Source organism: Narcine bancroftii, chromosome 4 (assembly GCF_036971445.1).
Source record: "Narcine bancroftii isolate sNarBan1 chromosome 4, sNarBan1.hap1, whole genome shotgun sequence".
Taxonomy (NCBI): Eukaryota; Metazoa; Chordata; class Chondrichthyes; order Torpediniformes; family Narcinidae; genus Narcine; species Narcine bancroftii.
The window spans coordinates 32,185,740-32,210,191 of record NC_091472.1 but is presented as its reverse complement, the minus strand read 5'-3'; the positions used below and the strand labels follow the sequence as shown (position 1 = coordinate 32,210,191).

At 39.8% G+C, this 24,452-nt stretch overlaps 1 protein-coding gene across 1 annotated transcript in view; it reads right to left on the bottom strand.

Annotated features, from left to right (window-relative positions):
* LOC138760431 (ALK tyrosine kinase receptor-like) overlaps nucleotides 1–24,452 on the bottom strand; it is a 489,739-nt gene that overhangs the window by 160,732 nt on the left and 304,555 nt on the right. Inside the window, exon 7 of the mRNA XM_069931014.1 lies at nucleotides 6,620–6,764. Coding sequence (XP_069787115.1) covers nucleotides 6,620–6,764 — 145 coding nt within the window. The remainder of the gene's footprint in view (nucleotides 1–6,619; nucleotides 6,765–24,452) is intronic.

Sequence of the window (24,452 nt, the reverse complement as noted above, 5' to 3'; positions counted from 1 at the left end):
GGGGTTACTTGGCAAAGGGAGCTTTATTTTGTTTTATTGAGGGGAGGGTCTTTTTATTGATTGAATGAATAGAGGGTTTTCTTTAATTGTTAAAATAATGTCTAGTTTGAATTTTGCAACATTTAATGTTCAAGGCTTAAATAATTCAATTAAGTGTAAATGTGTTTTAGCTGATATAAAAAAGATGAAAGTGGATATTGCTTTTTTGCAGGAAACTCATTTAACCAAAAAAAGAACATTTAAAACTGAAGAGCGACTGGGTTGGTCATGTAACTTCATCCTCTTTTAATTCGAAAGCACGAGGAGTGGCAATTTTTATTCATAAGAAAATACCGTTTGAACTTGAATCCTCAGTGGAAACAGCTGGTTGAATTTTAATGATTAATTGTAAATTGTTTGCCGAGTCATGGTCTTTGTTGAATGTGTATGCACCTAATGTTGACGATGAACAATTTATGTCTGAAGCTTTTTTAACTCTGAGTCAAGCTAAGGAAAATATCTTGATTAGGGGAGATTTCAATTGTGTATTAGATCCATTATTGGATAAATCTCTGAAAACCTTGAAAAAATCAAAAGCAGTGGTCCAATTGGCTTCTCTGATGAAAGATTTAAATTTAATAGAGGTTTGGAGAAAGTTAAATCCTACTGATAAAGATTTTTCATTTTATTCTTCATGTCATGATTCATTTTCAAGGATTGATTTATTTTTGGCATCAGCACATTTGCAACCTTGTTTTACTAAAGCTGAATATAAGAGTAGAATAGTTTCTCACCACTCATTGTAACTTATTTCTTGTGTTGGAAGTCACTCATTTAACTTTTTGTTGGAGATTTAATGCAATGTTACTGAAAAAGCTGGAATTTGTAAAATTTATTAAGGATCAAATTGCTTCTTCCTAGATTTGAACAGGAATTCAGTTCAGAGTAATTTTACTTTATGGGATGCTTTAAAGGCCTTTTTATGTGGTCAAATTATTAGTTATGCATCAAAAGAAAAGAAGAAATTTTTGGCGGAGAGTCAGATGTTGGAAAAAACAGGTCGCTGACTTGGAAAAAGAATTTCAAAGGAATTGTACGGAGGATAATAAAGCAGCTTTAACTAAATTGAAGTTACGATATAATATATTACAAACATATCAGTATGAATGTTTGGTTCAAAGATCTAAGCAACATTATCACAAGTTAGGGGATAGAGCTCATAAAGTTTTAGTGTGGCAATTGAAAACAGAACAAGCATCGAGAACTATGAATGCTGCGAGGAAAGATAATTCAGTTACTTATAAACCTCAGGAAATTAATGACCAATTTTTATCATTTTACCAGAAATTATATACTTCTGAGGGAGTTCAAGATGATGGTCCTATTGAATCTTTTTTGTCAGATTTAAATTTGCCAATATTAGGGGAAGATGATGTGAGAAAATTACTCTCCTTTTACTAATTTAGAAATAAAGGATGTTATTCAACAAATGCCTAATGGGAAGTCTCCAGGAGATGATGGATTTACTGTTGAATTTTATAAAGCTTTTTATGATGATTTGTCTCCTCTGTTTATGGACGTTCTACAGCAGGTGACAGAGGAGCAAGCTTTAACAGATTGGTGTTTGAGTGCAATAATAACTGTTATACTAAAAAGAGACAGAGACCCTTTTAATGTAGCTTCATAATGGTCAATTTCTTTATTGAATGTAGATTATAAAATAATATTGAAATTATTGGCAAATAGACTTGCTAAGTATTTACTTCAATTAGTACATGAAGATCAGGCTGGTTTTATTAAAAATAGGTAAGCCTCTGATAATATTCTTAGAGTGATTTTGTTAATCAATGCATCATGTCAGCAACCCAACCTACCAATGGTAGTTGCTCTTGATGCTGAAAAAGCTTTTGATTGGGTTGAATGGAATTTTTTTTTATTTAAAGGAGAAATTTAAATTTGGACCCTTTTTTATTGGTTGGGTAAAGGCACTATATAATAATCCAGTTGCTCTTCTTTCTTTGGCTTGGCTTCGCGGACGAAGATTTATGGAGGGGTAAATGTCCACGTCAGCTGCAGGCTCGTTTGTGGCTGACAAGTCTGATGCGGGACAGGCAGGGCATGGTTGCAGCGGTTGCAGGGGAAAATTGGTGGGTTGGGGCTGGGTGTTGGGTTTTTCCCTCCTTTGTCTTTTGTCAGTGAGGTGGGCTCTGCGGTCTTCTTCAAAGGAGGTTGCTGCCCGCTGAACTGTGAGGCGCCAAGATGCACGGTTGGAGGTGATATCAGCCCACTGGCGGTGGTCAATGGGGCAGGGTCCAAGAGCTTTCTTTAGGCAGTCCTTGTACCTCTTCTTTGGTGCACCTCTGACATGGTGGCCAGTGGAGAGCTCGCCACATAACACGATCTTGGGGAGGCGATGGTCCTCCATTCTGGAGACGTGACCCACCCAGCGCAGTTGGATCTTCAGCAGCGTGGATTCGATGCTGTCAGCCTCAGCCATCTTGAGTACTTCAACGTTAGGGATGAAGTCATCAAAAGGACCACTTCTTTTCATATTATATTTTTTATGATTTAGATTATGGAATGGCTTTGTGGCCAATGTTTTGCTGATGATGCGAAGGTAGATGGAGAAGCAGGTAGTGTAGAGGAAACATGGAGCTGCAGAAGAACTTAGACAGATTAGGAGATTGGGAAGATAAGTGGCAAATGAAAGATAATGTCAGAAAGTGTATGGTCACGTAGTTTGGTAGAAAAATTAAACGGGAAGACAATTCTTTAAATGGAGAGAAAATTAAGACACCCAGATGCATATGAACCTGGGAGTCCTCATGCAGGATAGCCTGAAGGTAAATTTTCATGTAGAAATGGTGGTGAAGAAGGAAAATGAAAGGCTGACATTCAAGAAGGATGGAACACAAGAGCAGGGATGTGATGTTGAGGCAGTATAAGACCTCACGGAATCTTGTGAGCAGTTTCAGGCTCCTCATTTAAGAAAAGATGTGCTGACATTGGGAGAGGGTTCAAAGGAGGTTCACTAGGATGATCCTTGGAATTAAGGGGTTATCATATGAGGTGCTTTGGACAACTCTTGGCCTGTATTCTTTGGAACTTAGGAGAATGTGGGAGGATCTCATGGAAACATTTCAAATGTTGAAAGGCACGGATAGAGTAAATGTGGATAGGTTGCTTTCTATGGTGGGAGAGTCTAGAATAAGAGGGGACAACTTCAGGATTGAAGGGCTTCCACTTCGAACAGAAATGTGTCGGAATTTCTTAAAGCCAGAGAATAGTAAATCTGTGGAATTTGTTGCCTCAGGCCAGCCATTGAGTGTATTTAAGACAGAGATTGATAGGTTCTTGATTTGTCAGGACATCAAAGAAGGCTGGGCAGTGGAGCTGAGTGGGGAAATTAATCAGCTCATAATTAAATGGTGGGGCAGACTTGATGGCTGAAGAGTCTATTTCTGTTCCTATGTCTTATGCCCCTCCCAGGGCAGCCAGGGAATGACATCACACATGTTTGCTGTCAAGAGTCAGCAGGGAAGAAACAGGCAGTTCCTCAACTCAAGGGGAAATGAAAACTTGCTGAAGAAGAATATGCCAGCAGGCAATGACCAGAGAGGGAAAGAAGGCCACAGGAGATATGCCATGCCCTCCTGAAATGGAGCCTAACAGAAATGTCAACCAAGTTTGAGAATCCACTCATGATGGAACAAGAAACAATGTTTATTTTTTTCTCATATGGTGATCTTCACATCATTGGTTACACATGTGATCAACACAAGTGCTATTTAAGTTTAAAATGCTGACAAGAATGAAGACTTCAAAGGAAACAAGCCAAAATTTGGAAGGCACTGATTTTAAAAAAAGAGGGAGTGATGGGGGTGTAGGTAGGATCTGGGTTGAATGGGGTAGGGAGTGGGTAGGGGTCTCCAGCACGTGCCAGGTCCTTGAGCCTCTTCTCATTCAAGTCCACAAGGTCCACTGTGACTTCCAGAAAGTTTGAGAAGCACTTGATCCACTGCTCATACTGTTCAGCAGCTCCAGGCATCTGTGGATCGATGTTTATCTAGCCCATTGGGTCGCAGCAGTTTGTCTATCCCATGTGGAAATTAAAGTGTATTAAATTGATACGCTCCATCAATATATCCAGAGTCAGTGAGTGAGAAACAATAGGCTTTAATACACTTTAGCTGGCCTGATTTCATGTGCTTGAATGAAGGACGGGGGGGGTTTGGTGGAGGGGGAGGTCGACCTTTATGGCTGGGTCACAAGGGGAGGAGTTACTAGGGAGTAAGTCATCAGTGGGTGGGCCAGCTACCCATACACTGCCATACATGCATATTACCACATTATCATCGAAGACATTGAACAGATGATATCATAATCCCCTGGAAAGCAAGTAAGTGAGGTTGTAATACGAAAGGTATGTGAGAATCCTGTTAATTTTTTGTCAACTCTGTTTCTTCTAGAGTTTTTTTTGTGATAAACTGTAGCAAATTTATAACCCTATGTAATGGCATCCGGAGGGCAGGGTTTCAGACACAATCATTCCCGTATTAGCGGCTGACCATGCGTTCTGGGCGTTCGCAGTAAGATGGCATTGGACTCCTTCCACCTCAGGCACAAAGTCCATGAACCATGTAATGCATTGGGGGTGTCAGGTTCTGGGACAGCAGGACTGAAAGTGGCATAAACATTTTTTTCCTGCTCATCTCAATACAATCCAGATGCTTTCTTCAGTAGCTCTGCCGTCAGTGGTATTACACCCTAGACCTTCTCCCAAATGACTAAATATTTTGATTTAGTTTAACTGAAACCACTGGCTTGAGAGGAAAGTAGTATTGAAATGTTAATAGGGATTCAGTTTTACATCTAGATTTCGTAGTTCAGAGTGCAATGCTGCAATGTGTCACATCAGTTATCCTGTAGTTATTCATTGCAGGAAGGACAGAATTAAGGCCACAGTAAGACCAAATGTTCAGAGCTGAATTGCTACACAGCCTACAGAATTACATCACCTGAAATAATGGTACATTAAAAGACAGTTAAGGTGCTGTTGTGGCAACCCACTTATCAGCAAGTGAACTGGCTCCCAAAGTGGCAGATGTGCTGTGGAAAATGTAGGAAATTGAACTGCATCCAACACAGATTTTTATCTGAGCTGATGACATCACTTCCTGTCCATGTGACCAAAGCAGTGATGTATATAAGCCCACCATGCAAACCTGGAGGTGTCAGTCTGACACTAGACTCCGCAGTATGTACACTGATGTCTATAAGTAGCTCAGTATAGAATATTTTGCTACATTTGTGACCCAGGCAGTCCAAACAATATTTGAAACTCAACATGGAAAATATCTCTTCAATGCATGCTGTGGTTCTGCCAAGGAATCCTAATTCTATTTGGGGCAGATAACATCTGATTCCATGTGGTACAACCATGTAGGAGGTGCCCTGGATCAAGAGATGGCATTCTGATTTTCTGCAGCTGCCTCTGGTAGAGGACAAGGGTATAGTGCTAAAGAGTCTGCTCATTCATACTGTTATGGGCCTAGAAGACTCCAAAACCCAGCACCAATAGAAATTCACCAAGACAAATGGTTATTTAAACAAAAGTTACCTTTAATTATCTTTAAACATGAAAAGAGGATCAAACTTTAACTTATTGCAATTATCTTAACTAATCCCCTTCTAATTCAAAGTGCATGTGTATGTAATGTGTATATAAGTAAAGAAAAATTCTTTGATTCACAGTCCACTCTCACTCTTCCAAGTTCACCAGTATCAGGCAATTCTTATACTGTGCATAGAATTTAACATTTATGAATCTTCACCAGACTTTGGTGCTTGAAAGGTAAATGGTTACCACTTGGGAACCATCATCTGATGGTACATGAAATACTTTTTGAACTTATCTCAAGACTTCCAAAAGGGAGTATAACATATGTAGTCAATGGCAAGACACAGTTATTATTATGTATTCTTGTTGGAATTTTGCTGGAATTCTTGCTGGAATAATTTTTGCTGGAAAATGAATGCACATGGAAAGTGCTCACAGGACTGAGTAATGCCTGTCGTGGTTAAATAGCTCTTGCGCTCAGAATTAGACATTAGCCAGTGCCTGTGGATATACATCAGTACCTTAAAAATAAAGGAAGTTCAATCTCTGTGTGTCTGATCTCATCCACAAGGTAATGCCTTATTTTTCTTTTAAACATCAGAATATTCAACCATTATTCTGATTTAAAAAAAATAGAAAAATAATTAAAGTGTAAATTGAAACTTGTTATTTTTGGCAATATGTTATCTCTAAATGGCATGGAGAGGCTGACATGAAAGAAAGATGAAAGGGCTTTCTTTTGTTTTTGCCTGACATTGATCTTCTTGAATTAAAAAAAATGCATTTGACCTTTTCTATTACCTGAAGGATGATTCCCCAGAGGTTCTGCTGCTCCAAGCAGAAGAAAATATTTTAGCACTGAAAACACAGACAGAAGTTCCCTTGTGAAAGTAATCCTATTTTCAGCAAAATATTGGATCTAGCCCCAGGTGAAGCTGCATGGAAATTTGCAGATTGCACAAAAACTAGGAAAATTGTGAAGTCTTGTAAACAAAAGAACCGCTGAAGGATGTTCCTCACCTGCAGCACCTGATCTGCCATTCACTCCAGGAACAGAAGAATCGGTTTCTAACATCTCTTCTGGGAAACTGGAATCTTTACTCAGATAGGCTTTGCCACCTCCACCTGCTGCTATCATCAGTGGGATTGGTTCCCCCTTGTCCATCTGGAATATTTCAGAGATCAAGTACAAAGTTAAATTATGTGCAACTTACATCTTAGTGAAATTTCTGCTCCTCTGCATTTTTGAACCAATGAGAAGAAAGGCTTGGATTTGTATAAAACTTTCACATTTCTTAGGACATTGGAAAGCAATTTACAGCCAGTGAGGTTTCCCTAAAGAAATCTCTTGGTGCCTGCCCCATTGACCACTGCCAGTGGGCTGATATCGCCTCAAACCGTGCATCTTGGCGCCTCACAGTTCGGCGGGCAGCAACCTCCTTTGAAGAAGACCGCAGAGCCCACCTCACTGACAAAAGGCAAAGGAGGAAAAACCCAACACCCAACCCCAACCCACCAATTTTCCCCTGCAGCCGCTGCAACCGTGTCTGCCTGTCCCGCATCGGACTTGTCAGCCACAAACGAGCCTGCAGCTGACGTGGACTTTTACCCCCTCCTTAAATCTTCGTCCGCGAAGCCAAGCTAAAGAAAGAATGAAATGGTAGGTAATTCGGTCACCAAAGCATTCAAAATTATTCCAGAGAGAAAAAAAAACAAGCAGATAAACAAACCAGTCCGAGCTGGACATAAGATTTTACAAGTTATAAAAATTAAATAAGAATTTAAATTAAATGCAGTTCACTAAGTTTTAATGTGCTGGAATATTTTTAGTAAGGGCTATAAATGTAGTGATGCAGTTGGCTCCACAAAACTAATCTACTCTTGCTATTGTTATGGTTGAACATAAAAGGAGTATTACTTCTGTTATAAAAGTACTGATTTGGAAAAATCTTTTGACATTATTATACTGGCCTTGGAGTTTTTTGTGGTAATTTGCAGAACTAAATATTAATTGCATCATGGAAATGGATTGAAACAAATGAAAAAGAAAAGATTCATCCTCTTGTGGTTTTACAGTAACAAATGGGACTTCACTTTTCTTTACCCTTGTAGGGGAATCCAGAACAAAGCAACATATTAGAATTCGGCTTCAATAAATTAACAATCAATCTGGAATAAATTTCCCGCAAAACATGAAGCAACTCTTCCAGAAGGTCACTCATGGAAAATCAATTGGTTTGCATTAAAAAAATACAGTTTGTTAGAAGATTAGCTACCGTTAATTCTACTGCAGAACAACATGGCGAGCAATTCAAAACTCTTTGCCAAAATTGTGGGTGCAATGTGAACAGATACTAAGGCAGATCTTCCACTCGCCCTCTAGCCACCCTCTTCCTGCAGGAGCCTCAGTCTCGTGTAGCTTCACCACCAGCTTAAACTGATGACAGCATCGGATACTGAGAACTGTAGTTTAAAATAGGGTCAGTCTCGACAATAGCAGCAGATTCAGGTGAAGATTTTCATCCTGACATCATCACCCATGAGATTGATTGACTTTCTGACAAACTGCATGCAATGGAGTCTGCCTCATTTAACATATTTAAGATGCAGATAGATTTCAAAAGCATTTGGAAATTAAGAGTTATTGGGACCAGGTGGGTAGATGGAGCTGAATCCTTAGCCTCCTCAGGCATAATTTTGATGATGGCAGAGTAGGCTCAACAGGCCAGATGGCCAAATCTTCTATTTCTTCTGTTTTTATGTACTTCCCCTTTTACATGATTTCTTTGTTACGAGTCTCTTGTTGAGAGATTTATGCACGGGCAGAGGATTATTGTTCATTCTATTCTTCCAAAGTTCAGTTTCAAATCAAAGGAAGCGAGGTCAAGTCATTGTCATTACTATGGATTCTGGGCAACTCTGCCCTTTGGTCTCCTTCCTTTCTTGGCTTTTGCATCCCTTACTGATCAAGTGTTCACATGCTCTTTTCTGTACATGGCATGAATTTATGTATTTGGCGAAATATAACAGTACAGAACAGGAACATTTGTTGATTTCAACAAAGCTGAATTCCCTGGACTTCCACAACGCTGAGAGACAGAGATCAAAGAGTTTTACAGCATGAAAGCAGGAGCTTCAGCCAACTCGTCTACGGTGACCTAGTTGTCTGCCTGAGCGAGTCCCATTTGTCTATATTTGGTCCATTTCCCTCCACACTTTTCCTATCCATGAATCTGTTAAAATGTTTTCTCAACATTATAATTGCACCTGCCTCCGCAGCTTCCATTGGTAGCTGATTCCATCTTCCCATGACCCTCTGTGTGGAAAAAAAGTTTTCCATCAGGACCCTTTTAAATCTTTCCCTCTCACTTTAAAGCTATGCCCTTAACTTTAGCTTCATCTATCCAGGGATAAAAGAAGCTGATGATGACTCTACCTTGTTTGTGCCTCATGAGGTCACTCCTCTTCTGTCGATGCTCAGAGGAAAGATATTCTTGGCCTCTCTAGCCTTTTCTTATCATTCATACCCTCCTGTTCTGGTAACATTCTTGTAAATATTTTTTTGCACACTTTCCAGCTTAATAACATACTTCATGTAGCTGGGCAGTGAGAACTGTGCACAGCACACCCAGTGTGGCCTCACCCACATATTTATACAGCTGTAATAAGTCATTGCAACTACTGTACTCAAAGCAGTGATTCATGAAGAAGCCAAAGGCCTTCCTTGCCACCCTGGCAACCCGTGTCACCACTTCCAGTGAACTCTGTTAAGGGCTATTATTTTACTACAGTATAGGCTTCCTAATAGTCAATAGAGATCAGAGGAACAGATGTGTAAATGGCATGTTGATGGGTGGTTTAGTTGGATGACACATAGATTGGTGGAGTTGTTTACAGTTCAGAGGGCAATTTAAGTGCACAACAAGATATGGGCAGAGAAATGGCAGATGGAGTTGAATTCAGACAAGTATGAGGAGCTGCACTTTGGGAGGTAAAATGTTAGGAGACTCCCTGCTTCCTCAATATTACTTGCCCCTCCACCTATCTTTGTATCATATGCAAACCCGGTCACATAGCCATCAAATCTGTCATCTAAATCATTCACATAAAACAGACCAAACACCAACTCCTGTGGAACACTACTAGTCACCAGGAGCCAGCTAGAAAAGGCCCCCTCTATTTCCACTCTTTACTTTCTGTCAGTCAGTTATTCTTCTATCTTTTCTCGTAACACAAAGGGCTCTTATCTTGTTCAGCCTCATGTGCTACACCATTCCAGAGGCCTTCTGAAAATCCAAGTGAACCATATCCATTAACATTCCTTCATCTGTCCTGCACATAACTTTCCCAAAAAAAACTCCAAAACTCCAGAAGGGAGAGGAGAGGAGAGGAGAGGAGAGGAGAGGAGAGGAGAGGAGAGGAGAGGAGAGGAGAGGAGAGAGGAGAAGGACAGAAAAGAAAAGAGTCCGGGGCAGGTAAGAAAACTTTTTTAAAAGTCTCTTACCAGGGTCTGCGGGGAGGAGTCGGCGTCGGAGGCGGCCATTGGTCGAGCCAGCGTACAGGAGAGTGTGACGGGAAGGTAAGGTCTTTTTAAAGACTCTTACTGGGGACAGAGCCTAGCAGTAGGGAGAGGAGAGGAGAGGTGAGGAGAGGAGAGGAGAGGAGAGGAGAGAGGAGAAGGACAGAAAAGAAAAGAGTCCGGGGCAGGTAAGAAAACTTTTTTAAAAGTCTCTTACCAGGGTCTGCGGGGAGGAGTTGGCGTTGGAGGCGGCCATTGGTCGAGCCAGCGTACAGGAGAGTGTGACGGGAAGGTAAGGTCTTTTTAAAGACTCTTACTGGGGACAGAGCCTAGCAGTAGGGAGAGGAGAGGAGAGGAGAGAGGAGAAGGACAGAAAAGAAAAGAGTCCGGGGCAGGTAAGAAAACTTTTTAAAAAGTCTCTTACCAGGGTCTGCGGGGAGGAGTCGGCGTCGGAGGCGGCCATTGGTCGAGCCAGCGTACAGGAGAGTGTGACGGGAAGGTAAGGTCTTTTTAAAGACTCTTACTGGGGACAGAGCCTAGCAGTAGGGAGAGGAGAGGAGAGGAGAGGAGAGGAGAGAGGAGAAGGACAGAAAAGAAAAGAGTCCGGGGCAGGTAAGAAAACTTTTTTAAAAGTCTCTTACCAGGGTCTGCGGGGAGGAGTCGGCGTCGGAGGCGACCATTGGTCGAGCCAGCGTACAGGAGAGTGTGAAGGGGTTAATTGGTAAAAGGCCAATAAATAAGAGGGACAGCGAGCGGCCCAGCGAGTGAGTGGCCCAGTGAAGGAGTGGGACTTCCAGGCTTTGGCTCATCAGGCTTCGGCGAAAGCAGGCGGAGAGAAAGCTAAGATAGTCTTCATTACTTCTTCATTGGGGTAAGGGTTGAGTGTTAAGGCTGTGTGTTGTCGGGAGTGCCAGATGTGGGAGGTCCTGGAGTCTTCCAGACTCCCGGATGTCCATATCTGCACTAGGTGTGTCGAGCTGCAGATTGTCAGGGACCGTGTTAGGGAACTAGAGCTGCAGCTCGATGACCTCAGGCTGGTTAGGGAAACAGAGGTAGTCATAGACAGGAGTTACAGCCAGGTGGTCACGCCAGGGCCACGGGAGGATGAAAGGTGGGTAACTGTTAGGAGAGGGACAAAAGAACGTAAGGTGCCAGAGACGAGCCCTGTGAATGTAACCCTCAGCAATAAGTACGCCTCTTTGAGCACTGTTGAGGGGGACATCAGGGTTGGGGGGAGTGACAGTGGCTGTGCCTCCGGCACGAGGTCGGCCCCTGTAGCTCAGAAAGGGAGGGAAAGGAAGAGGAGGGCAATTGTGGTAGGAGACTCCATAGTTAAGAGGACGGATAGGGGATTCTGCGGACGCAGCAAGGAGAACCGGATGGTGGATTGCCTCCCTGGTGCCAGGATCCGAGATGTTGCTGCTCGTGTCCCAGATATCCTAAAGTGGGAGGGACAGGAGCCAGAGGTCGTGGTACCAATGACATAGGGAGAATTAGAGAAGAGGTCCTAAAAAGTGAGTACAGGCAGTTAGGTAGGGAGTTAAAAAGAAGGACCGCAAAGGGGGTAATCTCTGGATTACTCCCTGTGCCACGTGACAGTGTGAATAGAAATAGAATGAGGTGGAGGATTAACATGTGGCTGAAGGGGTGGAGTAAGGGGCAGGGTTTTAAGTTTCTGGATAACTGGGACCTTTTTTGGGGGAGATGTGACCTGTACAGTAAGGACGGGTTACACTTAAATCCCAGGGGGACCAGAATCCTGGCAGAGGTATTTGCTAGGGCTACTCAGGATCCTTTAAACTAGAATGGTTGGGGGGAGGGAACAAAATAGTACAGAGCAGTAAGGAGAAGGTTAGAATGCAAATAAAGAAAGTTTGTAGTAAGTATTTGAATATGGATGGGCAGGTGATAGAGAAGGGAAATGCTCTGGAAGAAGATGAAGGGCAATTGGCAGGAAAAGTAAATAATGTTGTTCTTAAAGCTGAGGGAAAACAGGGATTAAAAATTGGGAAATCCCTGAAATTCATATATTTTAATGCCAGGAGTATTGTAAAAAAGGTGGATGAGCTGAAGGTGTGGATTGATACTTGGAAGTATGATGTGGTAGCGATTAGTGAGACATGGTTGCAGGAGGGATGTGATTGGCAACTGAATATCCCTGGGTTTCGTTGTTTTAGGTGCGATAGAGTCGGAGGGGCAAGAGGAGGTGGGGTTGCATTGCTTGTCAGGGAAAATATTACAGCGGTGCCTAGGAAGGATAGATTAGAGGGCACATCCACGGAGGCTATTTGGGTGGAACTGAGGAGTAGGAAAGGAGAGGTTACACTTGTAGGGGCGTATTATAGACCACCCGGAGGGGACCGAGACCTAGAGGAGCAAATCTGTAGGGAGATAGTAGATATTTGTGATAAGCACAGGGTTGTAATTATGGGAGATTTTAATTTTCCACATATAGATTGGGAAACACATTCTGTGAAAGGACTGGATGGGTTAGAGTTTGTGAAATGTGTGCAAGATAGTTTTTTACAATATGTAGAGGTGCCGACCAGAGAAGGAGCAGTGTTAGATCTACTGTTGGCAAATGGGATGGGTCAAGTGACGGAGGTTAGTGTTGGCGAGCACGTCGGGTCCAGTGATCATAATGCCATCAGCATCAATGTCATTATGGAAAGAGAGAAATCAGGGCCAAGGATTGAGGTTTTTGATTGGGGAAAAGCTAGATTTGAGGAGATGCGAAAGGACTTGCAGGGTGTGCATTGGGACAATTTGTTTTATGGGCAGGATGTAGTAGAGAGATGGAAGTCTTTTAAAGATCAGCTTTTGAGAGTGAAAAAGCTTTATGTTCCTGTTAGGTTAAAAGGAGGGGCAAAAGGTTTGAGAGAGCCGTGGTTTTCAAGGAATATTGGAAACATGGTTCGAAGAAAAAGGGAGGCGTACATTAGATATAAGAAGCATGGAGTTAAGGAGATGTTTGAAAGATACATTGAATGTAAGAGGAATCTTAAGAGAGGAATTAGGAAAGCTAAAAGAAAGTACGAGAAAACTATGGCAAGCAGGGTGAAAACTAATCCAAAAGAGTTCGACAAATATGTTAATGGTAAGAGGAAAGCTAGAGACAAAATTGGTCCCTTAGAAAATCAGAGCGGAAAACTGTGTGTGGAGCCTAGAGAAATGGGGGGGATATTGAACAGTTTCTTTTCTTCGGTATTCACTAAGGAGAAGGATATTGGGAGATGTGAGATAAAAAAAGCAAATTGGGTAAATATGGGGAATATAGAGATTACAAAAGGTGTAGTTTTAAGGCTTTTGAAGAATATAAAGGTGGATAAGTCTCCGGGACCAGACGGGATCTTCCCCAGGACATTGAGAGAAGTGAGGGAGGAAATAGCAGAGGCTCTGGCGGTAATTTTCCAAATGTCATTAGATATGGGGATAGTGCCGGAGGATTGGCACATTGCGCATGTGGTTCCGTTATTTAAAAAGGGTTCAAGGAGGAAGCCTGGCAACTATCGGTCTGTTAGTTTGACGTCTGTGGTAGGTAAATTAATGGAGAAAATTCTTAGAGATAGTACTTATAAACATCTGGATAGACAGGATCTGATCAGGAGCACTCAACATGGATTTGTGGGAGGAAGGTCATGTTTGACCAATCTGATTGAATTTTTTGAAGAGGTGACTAGGAATGTGGATGAGGGTAGCGCAGTGGATGTTGTCTATATGGACTTCAGTAAGACCTTCGATAAGGTACCACATGGAAGGTTAGTTAGGAAGGTGCAGTCTTTAGGTATAAATTTTAAGATAGTCAAATGGATTGAACATTGGCTGAAAGGGAGAGGCCAAAGGGTGGTAGTGGATAATTGTCTGTCAGGTTGGAGGCTGGTGACCAGTGGTGTGCCTCAAGGATCTGTATTGGGCCCATTGTTGTTCGTTATATACATTAATGATCTAGATGATGGGGTGGTGAATTGGATTAGTAAATATGCAGACGATAGGTGGAATAGTGGATAATGAAGAAGGTTTTCAAGGATTGCAGAGGGATTTGGGCTGCTTAGAAAAGTGGGCTGAAAAATGGCAGATGGAATTTAATGCTGATAAGTGTGAGGTGCTTCATTTTGGTAAGAAGAATCAGAATAGGACATACGTGGTAAATGGGAAAGCATTGAGGAATACAGAAGAGCAGAAAGATTTAGGAGTAATGGTACATCGTTCCCTGAAGGTAGAAACTCACGTGAATAGGGTGGTGAAGAAGGCTTTTAGTATGCTGGCCTTTATCAATCATTGCATGGAATATAGGAGTTGGGAGGTAATGTTGAGATTGTATAAGACGTTGGTGCGGCCTAATTTGGAGTTCTGTGTGCAGTTCTGGTCGCCTAATTATAGGAAGGATATAAACAGAGTGGAGAGAGTGTAGAGAAGGTTTACCAGAATGTTGCCTGGGTTTAAGCATCTGGAGTATGGGGAGAGATTGGACAGATTGGGTCTTTATTCTTTGGAGCGTAGAAGGTTGAGAGGGGATTTGATAGAAGTATTTAAGATTATGAAAGGGATAGACAGAATGGATGTGGATAGACTATTTCCGTTAAGAGGAGGAAAGATTAAAACAAGAGGACATGAGTTAAGAATTAAGGGGCAGAGGTTTAGAGGTAACATGAGGGGTAACTTCTTTACTCAGAGAGTGGTAGCCGTGTGGAATGATCTTCCGGGAGAAATAGTGGCGGCGGAGTCAATTGTATTATTTAAGAAAAGGTTGGACAGGTATATGGATGAGAAGAAGATGGAGGGTTATGGGCATTGTGCAGGGAGGTGGGACTAGAAAGGGGTGTTTGGTTCGGTGCGGACTAGAAGGGCCTAATGGCCTGTTTCCGTGCTGTAATTGTTATATATGTTATATATATGTTATTTGTCAGACAAGATCTCCCCCAAGGAATCCATGCAGACTTTGGTTTATTTTATCTTGTATGTTCAGGTTTCATGAAATCTCATCCTTAGTAATGGACTCTAGAATTTTGGCAACCAATGAACTTAAGATAACAGGCCTATAAAATGTTGTCTTTTGCTCGCTCCATTTTAAAGAGTGGAGTGGCATTTGGAATTTTCTAATCTCCAGGAACCATTCCCGACTCTAGCAATTGTCAATCATAATGTGTTTACAATCTCTTTCATCACCCTAGAAGGTAGTCCGTCTGCTCCAGGTGACTTATCTGCCTTCAGCTTCCCAAATATATTCTCCTTTGTAATAGTGGCTAGACACACTTTTGACCCCTGACTCTCTCGAATTTTGGCATGTCATTGGTGTCTTTGACAATGAAGACAAATGAAAAATACTGATTCAGCTCATCTTTGTACTCCATTACAACTTCTCCAGCCTCATTTGCCAGCAGTTCAATATAATTTATTGCCCTTCTTTCACTCTTTATAAATCTGAAAAAAATTTGCAATCCTCTTTTATGTAATTTGCTAGCTTACCTTCATATTTCGGCTTTATTCCCCCAATGCTTTTTTTTTGTTGCTGTACACAACACTACTGGGGGATCTCAGCAGGTCACACAAGATCTATCGGAAGTAAAGGGTAACCAACATTTCGGGCCTGAGCCCTTCGTCAAGGTATGAGCATGAAACAGCCAGACACTGGAATAAAAAGGTAGGGAGAAAGGGGGAGGAGAAGAGGAAGGGAGGGAAGAAGGGGTAGGGGAAGGAGCACAGGCCAGCAGGTAAGTGATCACAGATGGCTACAGGTCTGAGAGAAGAAGAGAAAAAAGATGAGAAATGATGGGGGAAGGGGGCAGCTCTCTGATAAGGGTGAGGGAAGGAGACAATGGGACAGGGAAAAAGATAGACTAAGCATCAGGGTTTAACGGACATTGGGAAGTCGTCTGGTTGGAAAGTGCCTAGACAGAATATAAGGTGCTGCTTGTCTAATGGGTAGCCTTATTTTGGCTTTGAAGGCTTTGAAGCCATAGATAGAATTAGAATCAGAAATTATTGTCATGAACAATTCAGTGCTTTGTGGCTGCATCATAGAGCAAACAATCATATTATAGCCATCTTACAACAGTACTATCAAAAATAAAAAAAATTAAAAGAATAATTTATGAAAAGTAAGGCAGTATTTTTGGCTCATTGGTTATTCAAGAATCTGATGGCAGTGGGGATGAAGCTGTCCTTGTGCCACTGAGAGCTCAGCTTTAGGATTCTGTACCTTTTTCCCAAAGGTAGCAAAGTGAAGAAAGCGTGGCCTGGGGGTGGTGGGGTTTTTGAAGATAGAGGCTGCTTTTTTAAGACACCACCTCATGTAGATTCCTTGATGGAGTGAAGTCTGGTGTCTGTGATGTTGCAGGCTGAGTTAACAACTTTCTGGAGTTTGTTCTTGTCGAGAGTTGGGGCAACCAGCCAGAATGTAGAATTTTTGAGAGTTTTTGGTGGCATACCAAATCTCCTCAGACACCTCACGAAGTATAGCCACTGGCGAGCCTTCTTTGTGATTGCGTCAACGTGGAGGCTCCAGGAAAGAATCTCAAAGATGTTGATACCCAAAAATGTGAAATTCTTGACCCTCTCCACCACTGAACCCTTGATAAGGACTAGATTGTGTTCCTCTGACCTACTTCTGAAGTCCAGAATCATCTCCATGGTTTTGCTAATGTTGAGCACACGGTTGTTGTTACACCATTCAATGAGCTGATCTATCTTCCTCTTGTACACCAATTCATTGCTGTCTGTGATTCTGCCGACAACTTTGGTGCCATCGGCAAACTTATAGATAGCATTGGAATTGTGACTGGCCACACAGTCATGGGTGTATAATGAGTAGAGCAGTGGGCTAAGCATGGTGCACCTGTGCTAAAAATCAGTGGGGAGAAGATCCTAATGAAACACTAGATAGTTGTAATACATTTATGCCCCTGTTCCGATGAACTGAAGGGAATAGACCAAATTAAATCTCCTTAAATAATTAAGATAGAAAGTATCATAAAAATGTCAATAAAATTTACTGATCAAATGCAATATTCTGAAACTGGAAAGATCAGATTTATAAAGGTTATAAAGACTCATGAATTCCATTAAGCAAGGACATTAGAAGGGAAAACAGATTAATGGGCCCATCCTACTCTAATCAGACACAAAAAATAAGCTGCCACTTGGTATTTTAATCAAAAATACATTTTGCATTGTTTTATATGATGATTTTGCTTTGAAGTTAAATTAATCCCACAGGGTTAACCTCCAGTATGATATTAATGATGCAATTTAGATCTATAATCTCAATGAATAATTAACAGAAATGCATATTTGACAATATCCCGCTCATTTGGCCTAAAGTGATGAGCTGGAGTGGGAAGGTTAGAGTGGTCGCCTAGACCAGTCCTCTAATGGAACTTATTCCTTCACTAAACATTTCAGTCCTAGTTAAATGGGCAATGGATTGTTCTTATTTTCATAACATTCTAAATAGAATGAAATTTACACTTTTATTAGCATCTCAATTCTGCTTATTAAATGGCTGAAGAAAGAGGAAGAATTTTAAATTCTAAATTTCAATTTTAAATTTAAATAGAGACATACAGCATGGTAATAGGCCCTGATGGCCCACGATGCAGTGCCCTCCCCCCAATACACCAATTAATCTAAAATTCACTTGCATTTCCTTCTTGTGGGAAGAAACTGGAGCACCTGGAGGAAACCCATGCAGACACGAGAAAAACACACAACTTCCTTACGGACATTGCAGGATTTGAACCAAGGTTGTTGGCATGCTTATAGCTACCCTACACTAGCTGCACTGCTCTACCCTAACTTCACCACCCTACATTAACCTTGCTGGCCTAAGATAACGATGCCACCCTATGCTAGCCTCATCGCCCTACCCTAACTGCGCCATCCTACCCTGACTGCCCTACCCTAACTGCACCACCCTACCCTAACTGTCCCACCCTATCCTGATTGCACGACTCTACACTAGCTGCACCACCCTACCCTAACTGCACCGTCCTACCCTAACTGCACCATCCTACACTAACTGCACCATCCTACCCTACCTGCACCACCCTACCCTAACTACACCATCCTATCCTAACTACACCATCCTACTCTGACTGCACCACCCTACCATAACTGCACTACCCTACTCTAACTACACTTGACTCCACCACCCTATCCTAACTGCACCGCCCTACCCAAACTTCGCCGTCCTACTCTAACCTTGCTGCCTAAGATAACGACGATACACTGCACTAGCTGTGGTGCCCTACACTCACTGTGCTGCCCTAAGATAATGATGCCACCCTACACTAACCATGGCACCCAAAGATTTTGCCTGTCTTTCCTCAGGATGAAGAAAACTTAATTCACTCCAGCTTTTAGGTCTGAGGCAGTCACTTATTGCCAAAATTAGTTCAATTCTGCAGCAATACTGATACATAAAATGGTTATGTTATGCTTTATATTTGATAAATGACAGTAAGAATTGAATAAATCTCATCACAATTCTGTTGAACTTTTTACTTCATGTAGGATAGACTACCTGATCATTTACTGTTAACCTTGATTTACTGTAGTGTACAGCAACTTATCTATTACAGATGAGAGCACTGAATCTGAGATGAAATGAAGAAGAAAAAGGTAATTTAGCACATAGTTCTTGTGTTGGAAAATTCACCAAACTGTGTAATTAATCCCACTCCACTTTAATAAAAATATTTCCTCTTGTCACCTCTAGTTTTTTTAATCTTAACCTGAAGCCACAACCCCTCCTACTGGTAAAAATGGTTTCTCCTTCTTTGTTTCAAAAGAACATTGATAATGTTGAAAAGCCTTTCAAACCTTCTCTGAGTTTTCTTGTTCTCAGAACAATAACTCTGGTTTCTCTTGTCCCTTTACATGAATAATGCCAATTATTCACACGAGTTCCCCAACCTTGGTGCCTTTAGAGCAAGTTATCGCATTGCAGTCCAAGAATTTGATGTACTTAAACTTTGGTACCTTGGTGCTCTAGGCAATGTTATATGAAATGGCTAAGTACAAATATGCTTGTTTTTTTTTAATAAAGCCATGGATCTTGAATGTCTTTCTTTGCAATCTTTTGCAGATTATTCTGTAACTTGTAAGGTCTTCTGGACCTCTTCCCACTTAAAATTGCACCTTTTAATTCATATTGTCTCTCCCCACTTTTATACATAAAATAATAATTCTACCCTTTCTCTGTTAAGTTAAATCTGCGGATGTCTTCTGATTTTACCATTATGTTCATTTTCTCCTGATATTAATTTTATTTAATGGAGTTTTCTCTTTGGAGTGAAGAAGGATGAGAGGTGACTTAATAGAGGGCTACAAGATTATGAGAGGCCTAGACAGAGTGGACAGCCAGCGCCTTTTTCTCAGGGGAGGAGCAGCAAATACCAGAGGACATTTGTACAAAGTGAAGGGAGGAAAGTTTAGGGGAGACATCAAGGGTAGGTTTTTTTTTTACACATTGAGTTGTGGGTGCTTTGAATGCATTGCCAGGGGTGATAGTGGAGGATGCTGGAACAATAGGGGCATTTAAGAGACTCTGAGACAGGCATGTGAATGAAAGAAAAATAGAGGGTTATGAGGTAGGGAGGGTTTAGTTGGTTTTTTTTTTGATGGTATACTATATATGAGTCGGCACAACATTGTGGGATAAAGGGCCTCTATTGTACTGAAATGTTCTCTGGGATGTGGGCCTTTATAGTAAGGCCAGCACATATTGTCAAATTATAATAACATCCTGATAATCTACATAGTTTGATAAAATGGGGTGCAACAAGGATGCAGAGAGCTGAGTGTCATGGTGTCAACATTTCCCTCAATGACTGCAAAACAAACAAGGTAGACATGAAATGAGGGCATATCCCTGTCTGTATCTAAAGTGCTAACTGAGATGGAGATGGCGGAGAGCTTCAAGTGCCCCATTGTGAATATCCCCTGTGACCTGTCCTGGCCCAATCACATTAATGGCATAGCCAAGAAAGCACAGTAATGACTCCTCTCCCTCTGAAGCCTAAGGAAATTTGCCATGTCCCCAATGCACTTACCAATTTTTATAGATGCACCATGAAAAGTATACTGTCCGCAAGTATCACAGTTTGGTATGGGAACAGCTCTGACCAAGTCCATGTGAAATTGTAGAGATGTGAATGCGGCTCAGGCCATCACACAAATGACCTCCCTTTCATCTGCCTTGGTAAAGCTAACAATATATTAAAGGACCCAACCCAATCTGGCCACACACTCTTCCCCCCCAACAACCCCCACCCCACATTGGTTAAAAAATACATGAGCTTGAATATATGAGCCTCTACATTCAAAGACAGTTTCTTCCCTACTGTTATCAGACTCCTGAAGGGATCACTCATCCCCTACACTGTTTCTCCAAAACCTGTAGTTTGTCAGGTAGCACCATAACCCGGATCCTTTTGATTTACTGGAGTTTTGTTTTCTTCTTGCATTACCTGCTGGACTAAAGTAAGGGTTGATGCACCTGGACAGCATGCAAATCAAAGCTCTGCACTCATTCTTGGTATGCATGACAATAAACAATTTGATTCAACTCAATTCAGAGGCCAGACAGGAAAAGGAAGGCCAATTTTCTTGCTTGAAGGACGTATTACTGAAGAAGGTGTATTTTTATGATAATCTGTGAATATATTTCGTTATATCTTTCTGTGAGTATACTTCATGTTATCTCTTTCTGTGAATATACTTCATGTTATCTCTTTCTGTGAGTATACTTCATGTTATCTCTTTCTGTGAGTATACTTCATGTTATCTCTTTCTGTGAATATACTTCATGTTATCTCTTTCTGTGAGTATACTTCATGTTATCTCTTTCTGTGAATATACTTCATGTTATCTCTTTCTGTGAATATACTTCATGTTATCTCTTTCTGTGAATATACTTCATGTTATCTCTTTCGGTGAATATACGTCATGTTATCTCTTTCTGTGAATATACTTCATGTTATCTCTTTCTGTGAATATACTTCATGTGATCTCTTTCTGTGAATATACTTCATGTTATCTCTTTCTGTGAATATACTTCATGTTATCTCTTTCTGTGAATATACTTCATGTTATCTCTTTCTGTGAATATATTTCACGTTAGCTCTTTCTGTGAATATACTTCACGTTAGCTCTTTCTGTGAATATACTTCATGTTATCTCTTTCTGTGAATATAATTCATGTTATCTCTTACTGTGAATATACTTCATGTTATCTCTTTCTGTGAATATACTTCATGTTATCTCTGTGAATATACTTCATGTTATCTCTTTCTGTGAATATACATCACGTTAGCTCTTTCTGTGAATATACTTCGTTATCTCTTTCTGTGAATATACTTCATGTTATCTCTTTCTGTGAATATACTTCGTTATCTCTTTCTGTGAATATACTTCATGTTATCTCTTTCTGTGAATATACTTCATGTTATCTCTTTCTGTGAATATACTTCATGTTATCTCTTTCTGTGAATATAATTCATGTTATCTCTTTCTGTGAATATACTTCATGTTATCTCTTTCTGTGAATATACTTCATGTTATCTCTTTCTGTGAATATAATTCATGCTATCTCTTTCTGTGAATATACTTCATGTTATCTCTTTCTGTGAATATACTTCGTTATCTCTTTCTGTGAATATACTTCATGTTATCTCTGTGAATATACTTCATGTTATCTCTTTCTGTGAATATACTTCATGTTAGCTCTTTCTGTGAATATACTTCATGTTATCTCTTTCTGTGAATATACTTCATGTTATCTCTTTCTGTGAGTATACTTCATGTTATCTCTTTCTGTGAATATACTTCATGTTATCTCTTTCTGTGAATATATTTCACGTTAGCTCTTTCTGTGAATATACTTCACGTTATCTCTTTCTGTGAGTATACTTCATGTTATCTCTTTCTGTGAATATACTTCATGTTATCTCTTTCTGTGAATATACTTCATGTTATCTCTTTCGGTGAATATACTTCATGTTATCTCTTTCTGTGAATATACTTCATGTTATCTCTTTCTGTGAATATAATTCATGTTATCTCTTTCTGTGAATTTTCTTCGTTATCTCTTTCTGTGAATATACTTCATGTTATCTCTTTCTGTGAATATACTTCATGTTATCTCTTTCTGTGAATATAATTCATGTTATCTCTTTCTGTGAATATACTTCATGTTATCTCTTTCTGTTAATATACTTCATGTTATCTCTTTCTGTGAATATAATTCATGCTATCTCTTTCTGTGAATATACTTCATGTTATCTCTTTCTGTGAATATACTTCGTTATCTCTTTCTGTGAATATACTTCATGTTATCTCTGTGAATATACTTCATGTTATCTCTTTCTGTGAATATACTTCATGTTAGCTCTTTCTGTGAATATACTTCATGTTATCTCTTTCTGTGAATATACTTCATGTTATCTCTTTCTGTGAGTATACTTCATGTTATCTCTTTCTGTGAATATACTTCATGTTATCTCTTTCTGTGAATATATTTCACGTTAGCTCTTTCTGTGAATATACTTCACGTTATCTCTTTCTGTGAGTATACTTCATGTTATCTCTTTCTGTGAATATACTTCATGTTATCTCTTTCTGTGAATATACTTCATGTTATCTCTTTCGGTGAATATACTTCATGTTATCTCTTTCTGTGAATATACTTCATGTTATCTCTTTCTGTGAATATAATTCATGTTATCTCTTTCTGTGAATATACTTCGTTATCTCTTTCTGTGAATATACTTCATGTTATCTCTTTCGGTGAATATACTTCACGTTATCTCTTTCTGTGAGTATACTTCATGTTATCTCTTTCTGTGAATATACTTCATGTTATCTCTTTCTGTGAATATAATTCATGTTATCTCTTTCTGTGAATATACTTCGTTATCTCTTTCGGTGAATATACTTCATGTTATCTCTTTCTGTGAATATACTTCACGTTATCTCTTTCTGTGAATATATTTCACGTTAGCTCTTTCTGTGAATATACTTCACGTTATCTCTTTCTGTGAATATACTTCACGTTATCTCTTTCTGTGAATATATTTCACGTTAGCTCTTTCTGTGAATATACTTCACGTTATCTCTTTCTGTGAGTATACTTCATGTTATCTCTTTCTGTGAATATACTTCATGTTATCTCTTTCTGTGAATATACTTCATGTTATCTCTTTCGGTGAATATACTTCATGTTATCTCTTTCTGTGAATATACTTCATGTTAGCTCTTTCTGTGAATATACTTCATGTTATCTCTTTCTGTGAATATACTTCATGTTATCTCTTTCTGTGAATATACTTCATGTTATCTCTTTCTGTGAGTATACTTCATGTTATCTCTTTCTGTGAATATACTTCATGTTAGCTCTTTCTGTGAATATACTTCGTTATCTCTTTCCGTGAATATACTTCGTTATCTCTTTCTGTGAATATACTTCATGTTATCTCTTTCGGTGAATATACTTCATGTTATCTCTTTCTGTGAATATACTTCACGTTATCTCTTTCTGTGAATATATTTCACGTTAGCTCTTTCTGTGAATATACTTCACGTTATCTCTTTCTGTGAATATACTTCACGTTATCTCTTTCTGTGAATATATTTCACGTTAGCTCTTTCTGTGAATATACTTCACGTTATCTCTTTCTGTGAGTATACTTCATGTTGTCTCTTTCTGTGAATATACTTCATGTTATCTCTTTCTGTGAATATACTTCATGTTATCTCTTTCGGTGAATATACTTCATGTTATCTCTTTCTGTGAATATACTTCATGTTAGCTCTTTCTGTGAATATACTTCATGTTATCTCTTTCTGTGAATATACTTCATGTTATCTCTTTCTGTGAATATACTTCATGTTATCTCTTTCTGTGAATATACTTCATGTTATCTCTTTCTGTGAATATACATCACGTTAGCTCTTTCTGTGAATATACTTCGTTATCTCTTTCTGTGAATATACTTCATGTTATCTCTTTCTGTGAATATACTTCGTTATCTCTTTCTGTGAATATACTTCATGTTATCTCTTTCTGTGAATATACTTCATGTTATCTCTTTCTGTGAATATACTTCATGTTATCTCTTTCTGTGAATATAATTCATGTTATCTCTTTCTGTGAATATACTTCATGTTATCTCTTTCTGTGAATATACTTCATGTTATCTCTTTCTGTGAATATAATTCATGCTATCTCTTTCTGTGAATATACTTCATGTTATCTCTTTCTGTGAATATACTTCGTTATCTCTTTCTGTGAATATACTTCATGTTATCTCTGTGAATATACTTCATGTTATCTCT